The 17,663-nt window shown below is 53.1% G+C and overlaps 1 protein-coding gene across 1 annotated transcript in view; it reads left to right on the top strand.

Annotated features, from left to right (window-relative positions):
- The window catches only part of GPC1 (glypican 1), a 200,180-nt gene extending 185,883 nt beyond the window's left edge, over positions 1 to 14,297 (top strand). Inside the window, exons 4-9 of the mRNA XM_021555775.2 lie at positions 2,087 to 2,252; positions 4,327 to 4,457; positions 7,802 to 7,921; positions 8,384 to 8,517; positions 9,637 to 9,812; positions 10,313 to 14,297. Of these exons, the coding sequence (XP_021411450.2) occupies positions 2,087 to 2,252; positions 4,327 to 4,457; positions 7,802 to 7,921; positions 8,384 to 8,517; positions 9,637 to 9,812; positions 10,313 to 10,533 (948 nt within the window). The 3' untranslated portion in view covers positions 10,534 to 14,297. The remainder of the gene's footprint in view (positions 1 to 2,086; positions 2,253 to 4,326; positions 4,458 to 7,801; positions 7,922 to 8,383; positions 8,518 to 9,636; positions 9,813 to 10,312) is intronic.
- The last annotated feature ends 3,366 nt before the right edge of the window (positions 14,298 to 17,663 follow it).

Here is a 17,663-nt window from a genome sequence, read left to right on the forward strand (position 1 = left end):
CGGGACACGGCCGGACACGGCCCGGACACGGCCCGGGACACGGCCGGACACGGCCCGGACACGGCCGGACACGGCCCGGACACGGCCCGGACACGGCCGGACACGGCCCGGACACGGCCCGGACACGGCCCGGGACACGGCTGGACACGGCCCGGGACACGGCCGGACACGGCCCGGACACGGCCCGGGACACGGCCCGGACACGGCCCGGGACACGGCCCGGACACGGCCCGGACACGGCCCGGACACGGCCGGACACGGCCCAGACACGGCCGGACACGGCTCAGGACACGGCCGGGACACGGCTCGGGACACGGCCGGGACACGGCTCGGGACACGGCTGGACACGGCCCGGGACACGGCCCGGGACACGGCCCGGACACGGCCCGGGACACGGCTCGGGACACGGCCCGGCCCGGACACGGCCCGGACACGGCCCGGACACGGCCCGGGACACGGCCCGGACACGGCCCGGGACACGGCCGGGACACGGCCCGGACACGGCCCGGGACACGGCCCGGACACGGCCCGGCCGGGACACGGCCCGGGACACGGCCCGCCCGGGACACGGCCCGGCGCCGGGGGAGGCTGCGGGGGGCTGCGGGTGTGGGGTCCCTGCCAGGCCCAGCCTCTCCGGCCACAGCCTTGTCCTCAGTCCCCGCTGGGCTGCCAGGCCAGGGAAGCAGGCTCTGTTGGGGTTCTCTCTCTGCAACTTAGAAATGTTTGTCCTCATCCCGGAGAAGATTCTCACAAGGTTATTTTAGAGCATTCCTGCCCAGTGAAGGCTCAGCACCATCCAGTATCTGTTTTCCAAGCTTTACTGGAAGCAAGGTGCCACCACACAGGCAGTTTCAGTAGGGGGAAGCTTAGGGATTTTCTCTGATACAACCTCTGGTGCTGGCCTCGGCATGTTCACTCTCCCAAGGGTACCTCAGAAGTGAATCCTTCTGGAGTCCCCCAGAAGGCCACATTCAAAGTACTTTTCACAAATAGTAAAGAGAGTTCTCAGCATTGCAGCATTGCAGCTGGAGGCCCAGAGATTTTCCCTTTCAAGATTTGCCCTTCTCTCACTTTTCTCCCCTCTGAGTTCCTCATGAGTGTCAATTATCTGGAACCAAGACAGACTTCATACAGACATTCACTTTCTCTTTTTTTAATTATTTTTAAAGATTTACAAGGAAATTGCAAAGACGGAAAGTGACCACAAAAGAGAAAGAACAAGACAGGGGAAGGTGGAGCTCTGCCAGCACTCCTGCAGAGCCTGCCAGGCTGCTGCTCACCCCTCAGGGCACTGCCAGCCCTTGCCCAGGCAGCTGGGGGCCACTGGCCCATGGCTGGTGGGCTGGGGGGACACTGCTGAGGCTGTGGCCCTGCTCTCTGGGTGGTTTAATTAAAGGTGGCAAAGCCACCTCCAGGGTCCTGCAAAGAGCCAGCTGCACATGCAGGGCCTGTGAGCTGCTGGCACAGCGTGGCTTGGCCCAGGTCTGCCTGTGCTTCCTGAAGTGCTCACAGACAGCAATCACTTCCCTGTGCCAAGTGCTCTCAATTGCCCATCATTTTGGAATTGTGCAAGTCTTCCCCCAGGGCTATTCTCCTTTCCAGAGATGCCAGCTGGGAAGGTTCTGCGTCCAGGGCCTCACTGTGCATCCCCCCCGGGAGCCTGGAGGTGCGGCTTGTGTGGGACAGCTGTGTCTGCAGGACAGTGGCAGCAGACCCTCGCAGAAGGTGGTGGCACTGATGGCAGAACCTCCAGGGGCTCACATGCACCATGCCAGGTCCAGGTTACCGCTGGTGCAGAGCCTGAGATGTCCTCGTGGCTGGAATGGGGATGGTGCTCACAGGTTTTCCCAGAAGCCTGGGTTCAAACACAGCCTGAGGAGCTGACAGCTGCCCCCAGGTGCCTCCCTCCAACCGGGAGGGAGAGTGGGGGAAAGAGGGACAGGGAGAGGGGAAGTGCCTTTTCCTGGTCCACGTACCCAGGGGCTGTGCTGCCTCTCAGACCACAGCAAGCTCCTTCAGCCCAGGGAAGGGGGGAGCTCACCCCACCCGCTGAGCAGTCTGTGCTGACTCTGCCCTGTCCCCCCAGGTGTCCCTCAGCCAGGAGTGCACCCGTGCCATCATGAAGCTGATGTACTGCCCGCACTGCCGGGGCATGGCCAGCGTGAAGCCGTGCAACAACTACTGCCTGAACGTCGTCAAGGGCTGCCTGGCCAACCAGGCCGACCTCAGCACCGAGTGGAAGTACCTGATGGGTGAGATGGCCTTTCTCTGCTGCAGCACTGCTGCCTCCCACCCTCCAGCTCCCCGAGGCTGGGTTTGGCCAGTAAAGAGGATGGCGTGGGGCTCAGGGAGGTTGTTGGCAGTGGCAAAGCTCTCGGTCCTCTTTGATGCTGCCCGCACAGCATCGCCAGCAAGCTCCTCTCTCTTTTTTTCACACTGTGCATGCACAGCTGGAGTCATCTGGGACCTGGGACACCTTGGCGTTTGTCTGGGCTCACAGAGGGCAGCACTAGAGGAGATGGCTTTGGGCTTGGCCTTGTTTTCCCTTGCCTTGGCAGCTGCTGGCTGGCCAGCAAAGCTGCCAGCTCAGCCCCAGCTGCAGCCCCCAGGCTGGCTCGGGGTTGGCATTAAGAACAAAAATCCCACCAAAGTCAAGGAGTGTCACCTGCCTCTCAAGGGACACTGCAGCAGATGGAAAAGCAGAGCAGGTGCTGCCAGGAGAGGTGCCCAGGCCAGTTGTACCACAGCTAACTGGAAATGCTCTGTGGGAGCAACTGGGAGCCTGTTGCAAAGGAGGGGGAGGAATTGTCCCTTGCCCAGGAGTTCAGTGCCCTTTGGCCTTTGTGACCAGAGCCAGGCAGCTGTTCTGTCACTCTCTGCAGGCAGGACGGCAGCCTCTCTCCTGAAACACCACTTTACAGCTTTCCTTGATTGACAGGGAAGCAATTCCATGTGCATTTTGCATTTATTCTGGCTTCCTCTTCCCAAGAGACACTGTCAAGGGGTGACAGCTAGGAGGAAATTGGAACTTCTTTCAAATTGCAGTTTTACATTTCAGTGTCAGAGGTCACAAACTGATCAAGGACGGGAGCAAATTGTGGAGTCAAAGGCAGCAGTTCAGTGTCAGTGTCCTTCCTTCACCCTTCTCCAGGCCCTTCTGTGTAGCCAGGGATGATTTTGTTACACTAAATACAGAGTTACTCTTTCAGTTTGACAAATTAGGGCAGGTCAAATTAAGGGAGATTTTTATAGTAAGTGGTTCAAATTTAATTTATCACTATTTAAGGGTGCAACCTTTGATTTAAATGTCTATATCTCAAGATTAGTGCTCTGCAAGGCACTATTTGTCTGAAATACACAGTCTCAAAGATGACATCACAACCCCTGAGTGGCAGCAAAATTAAACTGCAAGCTCTTCAGTGTTACAGGAGATTTTATTTCCCAGAATACAAAAAAAGTTACCAAAATTTACCCCCTTATATTGAGAGCATAAAGGCTGTCCTTGCTTCAGACCCAACTGGAGTTTTGAGAATTGTCTCTGGGGGTAGGCAGAGATTGGTAATTCTTTGTAAGATGTAGGAAATTGATTTATAGAAAATTCTATACGGTAATCCAACCATCCAAAGTCCAGCAGTAAGCCAAGCACAGTCCCAAAGCAGCCATCCAAGCAGGAACTTCCAGGCAGGTGGGAATGCTTGGACATCAGAGCTTTCCAAGAGAAGCTGAGAGCTGAGGCAGCCCTCAGTCACTCCCTGTCCTGTTTACCAGTTAGCTGTGGGCATACTGATCTGCTTCTGTACCTGTATAGCCTGATCTCTCCCTGGCTGTTGTCCTTCCAGAGGTGAAGGTGAGAACGATTACTGCTTTTCTCCCTCCATCACTGCCACAAAAACTATTTCCCACATCCACTACCTCTTGCACCTTATTGACCAATTCTCCCACTTTCTCCTGGCTGCAGTGCTTTGCTGAAGACGTGCACTGAGTTAGGAGGGTGAGGGCCAAGTATGGTTCTGTTTCTTAATAATTCTGTACCAGTTTTCTGGTTTTCCTTTCTGTATCACCCAGGGAAATGCTGGTTACTTTAGGTGAACACTCTACCCAAAGTGTATTTGCCGTTTGCAGGAAGTTCCTTTGCCACAGAGAGTGGCTTTACCTGCATAAAGTAGGGAAAACAAGTGTGCACCTGGGCAGTGGTGAAAATGGAGAGGTGTGTCCCAACAAGGAGACCTGCCAAGGGCCCAGCAGCTTCTCCCAGCCAGCACGAGCTGATCTTTGCCCTGGTTTGCCCAGAGTGATGATGGGAGCTGTCCCTGCCTTGTTCTCCAGATTCCCTGATCGGGGTGGCCGATCGGATTGATGGGCCCTACAACGTGGACACGGTGATCGGCACCATCCATGTGAGGATCTCTGAAGCCATCTCCAACCTGCAGGAAAACAGAGACTCCATCACCAGCAAGGTAGGAGCGTGTGCCTGGGCCTGCCTGAGAACTCACCATGTGCAGCTGCCAGGACCAGGTGCTCTTTTGTGCTCACTCTTCAGCTGAACTGGGAGAGACGAAGAGTGAAAGAGAGCAAATGCCCACTCTTTTAATGATAATTACCTTGCTTCCTACCACCCATCTGACACAGGCAAAAACCTTTGCGGGTGTTTCCAAATACTGCTCCCTGCCACATCCAGCCAGCCTCCTTTGGGTACAGGCACAGGAGGTGGGACTGCATACACAGTGATGGAGGGGGCATGTGCCATTTGCAGTCAGGGCCCTCTGTGCTGAAGAGTTCTGAGATGTTTTGGCTGAGCTGAGGCACTTACACAAAGTGCACAGTCCCCAGTGACAGGAGGCAGCTGCTTTAACCTGCCTCGAGGGGATCTTCTGCAGTGGAAACACGGGGCTATCAGGTGGCACCATGGGACAGAGCTGCAATCTGGCAGTCCATCTGGAGAGTACAAACCAGGCTCACCTGAGGCTCACCTGCCTTCCAAGAAGTATGTGTCATGAAGGTCTCTCTGTCTTCTATTTTTAGTATATTTATCCACTTAACCACAATCACCTCTGTAGCTGCAGGTAAGAGAAGCTTTGGGAACAAAAAGCCCTCCAGGGCTCCTGCCTTTTGCCCAGACACTCCCCAGGTCCTGCAGCTATCCCACAGTCAGGGCAGAGATGCAGATGAAAGAAGTGGGACAGGTTCTAACTGGGTTTTGGATAAGGGAAGGGCCAGAAGTGCTACTTGGCAAACAGGAATTCACTGGCACACATCAAAAGCACTGACAGCCGTGTGCATCCAAGTTCTGGGTTAGGTTTCTTTTCTGACATGAAAGGCAATGTTCTTTCTGCCCTCCTTAGGTGAGACTGAGGCTTTCCATATAAAAGCAAAACCATGGTGTGGGAAAACACAGCATCATCTGCAAAGAAAGGTGTTTCCAAGGGGAATACAGTAAATCTGGTGAAATGAAAGGGGCTAAACAGTCTAGGTGGTGTCTGATTGGAGCAACCAAACATGTTTGATAAGCTCCTCAGTATGACCTGGTGACCAGGTGAATGGGGCACTCTGCTGGTGGCACAGCTAGCAGAGGACAGGAGCTGCCAAGCTCTGAGCTCTGTTTTTGAGCATGGCAAAGCCATCAGGTCAAGGATGTTGTTGTCAGCTGAGTTCAGGACTGTCCCATCTCAGAGCCAAGGGCATGACCCAGACCAAGGGCACTGCTGTTAAGGTAACCTCCCAGTCTGACCAGGCAGGAGGCACTCTGGCAGCCACGCTGCCACCATCAGAGGCTGTCACTGCAGGCCCTGGAGAATGGCAGGTCACAACCCTGGGTCCCTCCCTGACTCCTGCACACCCCACTCACAGCCAGACCAGGTCTCACCGGTTCCATCCCAGGTTTCCCACGGCAGTCTCAGATCTCTCCATCCATAAAGCAGTTTATTCACAGCACAGTTACACAAAAAAGGCTTGAGCTGGTGCCTGTGAGGACAGCAAAGGAACCCCTGGGCTTTTATCCCCTCCCAGTGGAAGCAAGCAGGAGCCTCACCAGCTCTCTCAGTGTCTGGGCACCTGGCTGGGGTTCACAGCACCAGAGCTGAACCTACAGCTGCACCCCAGCCATCTGCAAGGAATGCACTTCTCCACACAGAATGCCTTCTTTCAGAGGAGCCAGGAGTGGCACCCTCAGTCCCAGCCTGTCCTGGGATCTGGGTAAAGCTCTAAGAAAGCACTTGTGGTACTGAGGCTTGTGTTCAGGGCAGCACAGAGCCCTCTCCCTGCTTCCTCACACTTCCCTTTCTCCCTGTGGCTCTCTTGGATTTCAGGCACCAGGAGCTGTCAGAGGCTGCAAATGCCTATTAGCTCTCACTGTTCAGGAGACCAGTGACCCCTCAGTCTGCTGGAGCTGTGTTTTCTCCAGCAGTAGTTTGCATTTCTCACCTGAAGCATTTAGAGTGGCCAGGGGTTCGCCTTGGTACCACACTGTGCTGGAGCTGCCGCTGTCCTGGGCATGTTCCCAGACTTTTATCTCCTGGGAAGGGGCCAGCAATGGGCCAGTAAGAGACAGCAGTTAAACCAAGGTTTTGTCTTGGTAGAGCCAAGTTGAAAATGCTCTACATGCAATTTTCAGGGTGGGTTTTTTGCACAGCAAACGAGACCAATGAACAGACAAATTGGCTTGGTGCTGAACTGCTGGAGTCATCAGATCCATCTGGTCAGCAGGACAGGGCAGCCCAGGAGGGGCCTTTGGGGGCTGAGTGTCCCTCAGACACACGGACAGTCAGCCAGCACGTCCAGCAGGTGCACGAGCTGTGGCAGCAGAGCTCTGCCTGTGGCCCTGCCTCCTCTGCTCTAAGGGGACACCAGGCAGGGTCACATTTATCAACAGCTTCTGACAGCTCCCTGGAAACCACAACAAGCTTGGAGCTCTCTTCAAATCAGGTGGCTTCCTTTGTAAAGGCTGGCATATTCTGACTCAAAGTGACAGTGCAAAGTGCCTCCTGACCTCTGATGCTTTGTCCAGTCTGGCCCTCTGAGCTCTCCTGCCACCAGTGAGGCTCAGCTGCCCAGCCCTGGTGATCTGCAGCAGAGCTGTTGCTGCCTGGACAGGTGATGCAGACTGGGAGAGGCAGGTGTTTCCAGGACACCCTTCATCTCACCCTAGAGGCCAGGTATGAGGATTTGTACCTTCCAAGTGCTTCTGCTGCCCTCTGGCTACAAAGCTCACCTGGGTAGGTAAATAGGATGATAGGAGGTACCTGCAGATAACAGATGAATCAGTTCTGCTGCCTCATTTGCCCCTGAAACATCCAACCTGACAGACTGTGGCACATTGCTGTCCTTGAAGTGCCCTGTTGGAGGCACATTGATTCCCCAAGTGGGGATGTTGATTGCAGGAGTCATGGGGATAGTCCCACCTTGGTCTGTTGTCCATCAGTGAAGCTCCCATGCTCTGTAGTCTTGAAGCCCACACCGCTGATGTAATGAGTGTGAGCAGCTCCCATCTTTTTCTTCCAGAATTTTATTTTCCAGTCATAAGAAGAACAGATAAAATGCTATAAATAACTTAATATCAATATTGGTGACTCATCCAAAAACATGTGTTACTGCTGACTGTTTTGCTTGATAGTGGTAACCAAAACCAGTTACAATGTGCTGAAAACACATCTGGCACTAGAAACTAAGCCAGAATCTCTGAGAATCTTGGCAATAGGAAGGATAAACATACTTAAGAAGGAAAAAACCCCCATAACTGTGGAGTGTTAAATAATTAAAGGAATAGTATCGAAACATGGGATAGAGAGTTTGGTTTCTTTTTCAGGTATTCCAAGGCTGTGGAAATCCCAAAATCAGCACAAAAGGCTCGAGTAGTGAGGACAAGAAGAGACGGGGGAAGGTGACATTGGAAGCCAAATCCTCTGCCCAGGCCCTGGAGATGCTGGTGGGTTTGTGTCTGGAGCTGCTCCTGGGCCCTGCGGGTCGGGTCACACGTGCTGGGGCTGCTGAGCTGCACACCTGGAGAAGATCAGATCAAGGGCTGGTGTAACCCAAGCAGACCTGGTCTCCTTGCCTCTGCACAGGGTTGTGTATCAACAGTCTGTGTTGCTGATAACCAATTTCCCAGGGATTTGGTGCCAGACTTACCTGAAAAGGCTCCTAGTCTGGTGGTCTTCTCCTAACTGGTCTTTGGGTACTGGAACAGTCCTTGGCATGTAACATTTAGCCTTGGGCACTTGGGTTGATGATTGGTTCTTTAGGGGAAGGTTGACAATACATCCTATTTTGTATTAAAACAGATTTTGTAGAATATGCAGAATGGTAGAATATGCAGAATCCTTGTACTTTCCTCCACCCTGGGCCACCCCAGAGCTCCCGTGGCCCTGAACATCCCCTTTGCTTACAGGTTTTAGATGCCAAAGGGAATCTGACAGCTCTCAAGACATACTGGATCACCTTGCCCAGCAGCCTGTGCAGCAAAAAAGTAATGGCCAGCTCAGCATCAGATGACAAATGTTGGAACGGGATGACCAAGGGCAGGTATGCAGTGGGTCACAGTGCCAGGAGCACCAATCTGGGCTGAGAGGAAGGGTTTGAAAAGGCACATGTCATCACAGCCAGCCCCACTTGTTCAGAGTGAGCAGTCTGTGCCTGCCCGTAGAAATGCTGCATTTCCAGAAAACCTCATACCTGGGAATGTCAGGCCTGGTGTCATTTTGCTGTGTGTTGAGGGTTAAGCACTGAAATGCACTCACCATGAAGTAACTGTGTTGTTTTCTACTAAGGAAGCTGTTTTGCAATTCCACATGCACTCAGAAGCAGCAGGGCTGGATTTACCACCCAAGCTCCAGAGCTGCTGCAGAGAATTGCATACACATCCCTCTAGCCACACCTGCTCTGAAATGCTGCTCCCTCTGAGATGGGGCACCTGGGGGACATCAAACAGCTACAGAAACAGTTCCTACCACAGCCAAGGTTAAAGGACTCCTGAGGGGAGAGTGGTAGCTGCTGCCTTCTCTTCTCTCTTCAGTTCTCTTGGGCTTGGCTTTGCCAGCCTGAAGTCAGCACCTTCAGTTCTTCCATATTTCACATTGTTGCCAGCAGTGTCCCAAATCTGCCAGAGAAGCAGGACCAGGGCACTGTGAAGGCAGCAGTGCAGCTCTGGTTAACAGCTCCCAGCTAATTAAGCTTCCCTGGGAGCCTGTTGGTCAGACTGGGCTGGGGCCAGTCAGTGGTCCCAGGCTGTCAGTCTCCACAGGATTTAACCAAGCAGGGATTAAAATGCTCTCAGCCTCCCATATGGACAGAGATTTTCCATAGGGGAGTGTCACTGTGGGCCCATTGTACCAGCCTGGGAGCAAGCCCTCTGTCTTTCCTGAGGAAATCACACCCCATGCTGGGACAGGAGTGCTGCAAGGCCACCCAGCCACCTCCTGCGAGCTGAGACCCCTCTGCTGGGGTCTGGCCATGGCTGCATGGCTTGGCCACCCAGGGAGCTGGGCTGCCCAGCAAACACGAGCTGCAGAGGCTGTTCCATAAGTCAGTGGCACTGAGTGCAGCCTCTCTGGGGTTCACAGAGCCTGGATTATCCCTGGTGTCTGTAGGAAGAGCTAAGCTGAGCTAGGGGGAGACATCTAAACCTTCTGCCTTCCTTCCTAGTTACCTGCCTGAGGTGATGGGGGATGGCTTGGCTAACCAGATTAACAACCCTGAGGTGGAGGTGGACATCACCAAGCCAGACATGACCATCCGCCAGCAAATCATGCAGCTCAAGATCATGACAAACCGCCTGGGCAACGCCAACATCGGCAACGATGTGGATTTCCAAGACACGAGTGAGTGGAGCACAACCAGAGAGGTTCAGGGGGGGCTGAGGGGGGTCCAGCAGTCCTGCAGCCTGCACAGGTGTCCCTGCAGCCCGCACAGGTGTCCCTGCAGCCCGCACAGGTGTCCCTGCAGAGGCTGCTGCTGGGCCTGGGGCAGGGAGCGGCTGTGGCAGCCTGGCTTTTGGCTTGGGGCTGCTGAGGGGCTGCTTGAGTGCAGTTTGTGGGGTGGCTGGAGGTTGTGCTGTTCCCAGTGCCCCACTGAAACCTGCAGGGCTGTCCCCACTCCCAGCCCTGCTGACAGGGCCATTGCTCCTGTCTGCTCGAGTTTCCAGCTGCTGCAGCAAGCGGTGATTAAAGCCAGCAGGAGGTCAGGTGTGAGCTTGTATCCCACGCTGAGGGAGTGGCCAGGGTAGGGCTGGTGGCCAGAGCTCCCGGGGTTGCAGCAAGGGAGGGCCTTGCCCACCGTAAGGAAGGCAGTGTGTGCTCACCCCACCTCTGTTTCTGTGCAGGTGACGACATGAGCGGCTCCGGGAGCGGGGACAGCTGTCCTGATGACGTCTGTGGCAAAAGACTTTCTAAGAGCCCCAGCACCAGGCAGCCAGAAACACACGCTATTCCCAAGCAGTCTGGACACGGTGTCAGTGGGGCCAGCAGCAGATCTTTGCCTTCTGCCTCCCTCCTCCTCCTCCTCTCGGTGGCTGTCATCGCCGCGCAGCACTTGTGGCGGTAACTCACTGGCACAGCCAGGAAACAGACTGCGGCTGAGGGCTTCACTTCGCCAAAACCAACCAAGCAACCAACCAACCAACCAAAGGACATATTTAATTCACCTTGGCAAAAAAAAAAAAAAAAAAAAGGAAAAAAAAAACAAAAAAAGGAGGAGAAAAAGGTTTTCAGAAGGTTTCAGTTGTTTGCTATTTCTGGCAGTGCTCGAGCTGTTTTCTTCTTTCTAGGTCTTTCCCCAGTGCTGGGCCCTTCTTTCCATACCTCATTGTTTTACTTTTGTTATTGCCACAAACTGGCTCCTGGGCTGACACGAGCCTTTGCAGAGGGCTGCAGGGGAACTCGGCCGAGCCCTCCGAGGGCAGCTGTGCTGCTGCTCCAGTGGAATATGCAATTGCCCTGCCCCTGTTCCCAGCGCCACGGGCAGCGCCGGCTCCACCGCGGGGAGAGCGGGATCCTCGGCACGGCTCCCGGGCTGCTTCAGGGGCTCTCTGGGTGCCTCCTCTGTGCTTCCTAGCTGGGCAGAGATGGCCCTTCACTTCCAGTGCTGGTCGTAGGAGCGTGAGCACGTTTGGTGGGTTGAACTGAAAGAGTTTGGCAGTGGCTGTTGGACCCTTTTTCTTTGGAAAGGTCACAAGTGGGTTTCTTGACTAGAGCTCGTAGCTGACAACAATTTGAAATGTAGGTTTCCTACATCTATGTGACTGGGAATGAGTGTTAGGGGTTGGGGTTTGGGGTACTTTTTCTTTGCATGCTAGTTGGAAAGCCATTTTTTACCCAAGTAACAATGGTCCAATTTCTACCTGCAGTGCAGTACCATTGTAGGTAACAGAGAGATGCAAATATACACAGTGGGATTCTCTGTGTGACAGACGGTTGTGCTGCCTCCTTCTCTGGCCCCAGACATAGATAGGAATCCGTTTTTTCTTGGTAATGAGATCAGGGACGTTTTACTAACTGGAGCTTTGGGACTGGTTGTGCCCCTTCAAGCAGCTGCCTTAGGGCAGAGAGGGGCTGGTGGGGGTCACCATGGGCCCTACCCAGAGCACTGGCTCAAGGCAGCACCCACCAGGGGGAATGTGAGAATGGGAAACATTTTGTTTGGGATTTCTTTTTACCTTTGGTGTTTGTTTCAGTTGTACTGTAGGTTTTTAATGGATTCCCACTTTCCCTGTTCCTTCCCCATAATCCAAATCACCTTCCCTAACCCCTGCAGGCACAGGCTGAGCCAGTGGGTCAGACACCACTGGCAGCCCTGCTCTGGCTCAGGGGAGGGCCAGGCTCACCCTTTGCTGCCCTGTCCCACCACTCACCAGCCTTTGGGTGGCATGGGCAGCTGCCCTAACCCCAGATTGCTTGGTGGGGTGGGCTCTGTGCCAGGTTTTCAGACTGGGGTGGTGAGTGAAGGTATAAATGTCCTGCTGTAGCTGTAGGAGTGTCTGTGCTTGTTAGGGATGTGTGTCTGGGGCTTCCAGAGGCTTCTGTGCCTGATGAGCAGCAAGCTGGAGCCGTGGGTGTAGCAGATGCTGGTTACAACCCAGTCACTGTGACTGCTGGGGCCAGGAGCACACACAGGTTGGGTTTGAGCTTCACAGGTTGGGCTGACAGGGAGGGCAGAGCTGGGCCTGTCTCTTGCACAGCATTTGAGCATTTCTGTTCTGTCTTGCCAGAGGAGATTTGCCTTTGGGCTGAGCAAACATTGTGGGGTTGGGGTTTGGCTGTTTTCTAAGAAAGGGGAAAAAAAAACCCTCATTTTTAACATGCAGTTTCTGAAGTGTGCAATTTAAGGAAAGATGAGGACATGAGCAAGGTAATATGAGTTCACTTCCTGCCCTCCCTGGGGCACAGTGGCACTGAGGGTGTATTAAACGAGGCAGAGATTTTAGGCCAGCTTTGACCAGCCTCTCCAAGTCACAGTGATTAATGTCACTGACTGTGCATCCTTTCTCCTTGAAAGGCAAAATCATACCTGGTTTGGTCGGGTGTCAGAAATGAACACTGGTGTGCTGGACAATTGCTGAAGGACAGACAGTGGCCACTACACCCATCAGAACCCTGGAGAGGATAAATGTAAGCAGTGGTTTTGTCTAGATTTATTTACTTCACATGATTTTTACTGCTCTAAAGAGTTCCTATCTTTTCTTTTTAACTCTTTTAAACAGAATTTCAAATACAAATTTAACCTTCCGTTACAACAATCCCCACAACCAATCCTGCAGAAGCTTTACATCCAAAGCAAAAAAAAAAAAAAATAAAAAAAAAAAAGCTGGAGAGGGAGGAAGAATTAAAACATTGTACCCTCATCAAAACACAGTTGGGTTAGGGTTTTAACACATGGATGCTGAGGTCAGTGTTCTGCTTTGCAGAATGGGAGCTTGAAAGTCACTTTGCATTTCTGTGCAATTAGTTTTTGCTGTCTGCCTGTTATCCTCAAAACCTTCTTATGGGCCCTTTTACATCTTAAATGTGAAGCCAGGAATTTACTGATTATCCAGTTAGTATTTTAACAATTTAATAGCCCAAATTAGTGGTTCTGTTACAATAATAAAAAAAAAAAAAAACTGTTAGTTCAAATCAATAAGACAAAACCTCAAAGAAACAGTAAAATCTGTTATGCAGGGGAAACCCTTCCTGAAGCCTTCACCTCCGGGCTGGGGTGGAGCACCCCCTTCCACATCCCTCCTGACCCTGAGGCTGGCAGCTTGCACCTTCCAGAAGCCAGGCCAGGGTGGGAGCAGGAGAGCAGCTGAGGTGAGGGCAGTGCAGGGGGCTCGGCCCCTCTTGCCCAGCCATGCTCGATGGTGGTGGCCCTGCACCTGCTGGGGTTGGTTTTGACATCTGTCCACGGGCAGCCTACACTGCTGCTTTTCGTTGGTCCCTGGTTTCTCAGTTTTTCTGTTCTCCCTTGCTCTGAAATTGTTTCCCCAGCTGCTGCCATTAAGTGCCCTGGGGTTGTGGTTGGCCATGCCACCTTCCCCAGGAGCTGAAATGGCCTAAAGCCCCCAGGACATCAACTCTAAACTAAAGCAAACTAATTACTGCTGACTAAACAACCACTGTTGTGGCTGAACAAGCTGAAATCAGCCCAGGTCCAGAGCCTGTGGTCAGGCAGGTGCAGAACCTGGAGCCTTTCAGTGCTTATAAATGACATTTCCTGGGCTGCTGCCTGCTGGAAAACACTGTGACACACCTCCCCGTGGCTGGTGGCTGCTCTGGGCTGGCTGCATGAGGGGATCCCTGAGGAACTGGGCTGGCTGGGGAGAAACATCTGCTTCCATGTTATCAAGATGGTGATCCATCGTGTTCTGGTGTGAAAAGACCTCATACTTGACAGGGGTGTGGAGGGGGTGAAGGAAAAAATATTTACAAAGGCCCCGTCCCTGGGAAGGGGAGAACCATAAATGGTGGATTTCCAAGTGTCTCTGTCTTTCAGCCTTCTCTTTGTGCCATAGAGTGTGTGTTTTAAACAATGGTGAGGGTCTCAAAAGGCTTTGAGAGCACAGCTACTTCTCATTTACAAATGACAAGCTGCCTGTTGTTTTCTGGTGAGCTTGGTAGGGGCTAAGGTATAGCAGAATATCTAAAGTCCACCTTTGCTTTAAACAGATGCATTTCTATCTGCAGGAGTAAGAATTATTTCACTTATCAGCATAGCTGGACAGTTATCTATTTCTTTCTGTTACCAAGGTACTTGTAACTCTCTTGCACTGTTTATCTAAAGTTGAAATATGTTCTTTGAATCCTTGTATAAATAAAAAGGCTGGAGACAAATCTGTATTTACAGGGCAATTATTTCTTCTCCATTTAAGCCGGGTCTGGCATTTTCTTTCTTTTTCACTTGTTGAGGCACAGCTGAAGGGCCAGGGCAGGGGCCCTGAGGAATGGAACCGTGTTTCAGCCACAAGTGTGTAATGGGCTGATGCAGCGTTGGCAGTAGGGATTCACCTGTGTCCCTGCAGAGGAGCACTGCTGGGTTCTGTGGATGTGTGTTCATGGCAACAAGGTGAGCCTGGCCTGAGGCATCACAGTGAGGATCCTAAGTTGTCTCTTTCTCATCTAGAAGCACAGAAAGTCATGGCATAACAGTGTAAAAAATCAGAAATGTCCTTGGTACTCGTCCAGCTCCACCAGTGCAGCTGCTGGACAGGCTCACAGCAAGCAAAGCAGCGAGAGGGTGTTTGATCTCCAGCATGTGCTTGAGACTGAACTGGTGCAGCAGAAAGGTTTGTGCTTCATCTCTGTCCACTTGCAGAAGTAGGTGAATGCAGCTGTCAAGGTGATGTGTTGGAAGCTGCTCATGAAATGTCTAAGAGAGACTTGGTAACTGAAAATTCCTAAACATGTATCTTTCTGCCTGGAAGCAAATATCAGCTAAATTTAATAAACTGACTGATATCCTTAAGTGAGTAGGTATTTATTTAGGCTCCTGTCCTGCAGCTACAGCTATCTGCACCATGTCCACACATTTATATAAATATAGACAAGTGCAAAAATACACTTCTCCTTGGAAAAGTTTTGTGCACACCAGTTGCCTGCTTTGCCTCCTTGGTGTCTAATTATGACCTGAAATAACAGCTTCTTATGGTTTGGTGTTTACTAAAGGTGCCTGAAAACATTTCTGCAGTTCATAATGTCATGAACACTGCATGTTTGCAAATTCAGTGTCGAGAGCTTGCAGGAGGTGTAGGGTGTGGTACAAGCTCAGTTCCTGCTCCACTGCAGCCACACATGACTGCTTCCCTAGGCATGGAAGGCTTCAAGGCTTTCAGCAGCAGCCCAGCACATACCGGGAGCTCACCAAGCCAGCAGGGCCAGGCACTTTGCATGTGCATGGCAGGAGGACAGGAGACAGCCATTGTGACTGGGGCTGCTGCCTTCAGGACCAGAAATAGCCCAGCCAAATCTGGCCCGAGGCATCAGACCCTTTCTAGCGAGGGGGTGAGGCTGTCACCCTGCAGTTCAACCATCTTCTTACAGAGGCAGCAACTGGCTTCACTGCCAGGAGATGGCATTTGTGTTTAACTTACAAATTACTCTGTGTGTAGTGAGCTGGGGCAGGGCAGGCTGGTGGGAAGGGCCCTCCTTTCTGGCATGAATGACCATCCTGAAGTCAGCTGCAGGCAGAGCCAATAAACATCCATAGCCTCAGAGAGAGGGAGCTCAGGTGCAGCCCAGTGGCATTTGCTGGTGCTAAAGTGACAAGAATGGTGCCCTGAGATGGTGTCACCTGGGTAACACTTGGACCAGCGCTGGGATGAGTTACCAGTAAACCAGTAACTCACACCAGGCTTGTCTGGCAGATCCCAGAGCAATCTGATGGGCTACTGGCACCCACACAGATCAGTGGAGGGTTCATGGCACAGCAAGTGTGATGCCATGCGAAATCAAGATCACGGTTTTGGCATGAACTGGAGTGTGCCCATAAAGCACCACCCAGGGGCTCTGCAAGGGCCCAGGAAAGGCCACTGATGAGTGCAGGCAGAAAAAGGATGAGCCTCTGTCAGAGGAAGGTAGGGCAGCAGCTGGCTCTTTTCCACAGCGTGGGGAATTGATGTGTGCCTGTCCCACAAGGGAAAGGCTCCTCGCCTGAATGCCTGCATCATGGCCTGGGAATAAGGGGTGTGCCATGGAAAATGCTAAATTGGGCAAGAGCCACTGCCAGGGAGGGTCCCAAATCCCTGGAAAGAGTGGCTGTGGAAGAATCCCAAGAGTCCTCCCCATGCTGCTGGGATGGGCAGCATCAGGGGTCTCCTGTTGAGTTTTCTCCTTTCCAGCCACAGGATCCCAGCCTGAGCCAAGCTTTGTACCAGCCACATGCCCTGAGCCCAGGAAGCAAGGGGGCAGGTGAATAAACCTTCATGTGGGAGCTGAGGCACGGGCTGGATAACAGAAGGGGACTGCATACCCTTGTGCTTATGTGAGAGAGTCAATTCCTTTGGCCCTGGAGCCAACATCTCACTGACAGGCTGCTATTGACACAAATGATGGCAGGTGCATGGTTGGTCCAGTTATCTTTCGTCCATGGTGGAATAAAAGCTCATCTTTGTACTTCACTTGTCATTCCTTAGTGAGTGGCATTGCTTTTCACACTAGTCTGTGCTCTGCTGCTGCAACAGTTCAGGTTCATTTTTGTGTCAGCAGCAAATATCAGTCAAATGCTCCTGTTTTACCTGAAAGCAAAGGGTTGAAGCAGCTCAGCCTCCAGGAAGCAGCTGGCCCCTGCGACCAGCCCTGCAGCACCTGCCTGGCACTGGCCAATGTGACCTTCACCTGGCTGGCTTGGCCCATCCCCACCCATCCTGTGCAGTTCAAACCCATGTCAGCACACTCAGGTGTAAGATGCTCTCTGCCCTGGCAGCACACCAGCAATTCTACTGAAGTCCAGGAAGATTAGCACTATGCTATCTGGCCAGCCTAGTAAATAATTTTCTGGGCACTCTAAAGATGCTTTTGTTGTAGGAAAGGGGCACCATGATGCTCTGGAAAAATCACAGAATCGATCACAGAATATGCTGAGTTGGAAGGGCCCACAAGGATCATGGAGTCCAAGTCCTGGTGCTGCACAGAACATCTCCAAGAGCCACACCATGGGCCCAAGAGTACTTTTGAAACGCTTGATCTCTCTCAGGCTTGGTGCTGTGCCCGCTGCCTCAAGGATCCTGTTCCAGTACCCAACCGGATCTTCTCTGGGTGAAGGATCTTTTTCTAACACCCAACCTAAAGCCACCCTGACACATCTTCAGTGCTGCATCACTGCAGCAACAGCACCGCCCGCAGCAGCAGCAGCGGCAGCAGCGGCAGCAGCAGCAGCAGCAGCAGCAGCAGCGGCAGCAGCGGCAGCGGCAGCGGCAGCGGCAGCAGCAGCAGCAGCAGCAGCGGCAGCAGCAGCGGCAGCGGCAGCAGCAGCAGCAGCGGCAGCGGCAGCAGCAGCAGCGGCGGCAGCAGCAGCAGCAGCAGCAGCAGCGGCAGCAGCGGCAGCAGCGGCAGCAGCGGCAGCAGCAGCGGCAGCGGCGGCAGCAGCAGCAGCAGCAGCAGCACTCCCGTGCAGAGCACGGCGGGTAAGCAGCTGCTCTGGGGGTAGCGCCTGTACAAACCCAGCGGCTTTACGAGTGAGCGGTGAGCTCTGAAAGTGCTGCC

This window comes from Lonchura striata, chromosome 10, assembly GCF_046129695.1.
Source record: "Lonchura striata isolate bLonStr1 chromosome 10, bLonStr1.mat, whole genome shotgun sequence".
Lineage (NCBI taxonomy): Eukaryota > Metazoa > Chordata > Aves > Passeriformes > Estrildidae > Lonchura > Lonchura striata.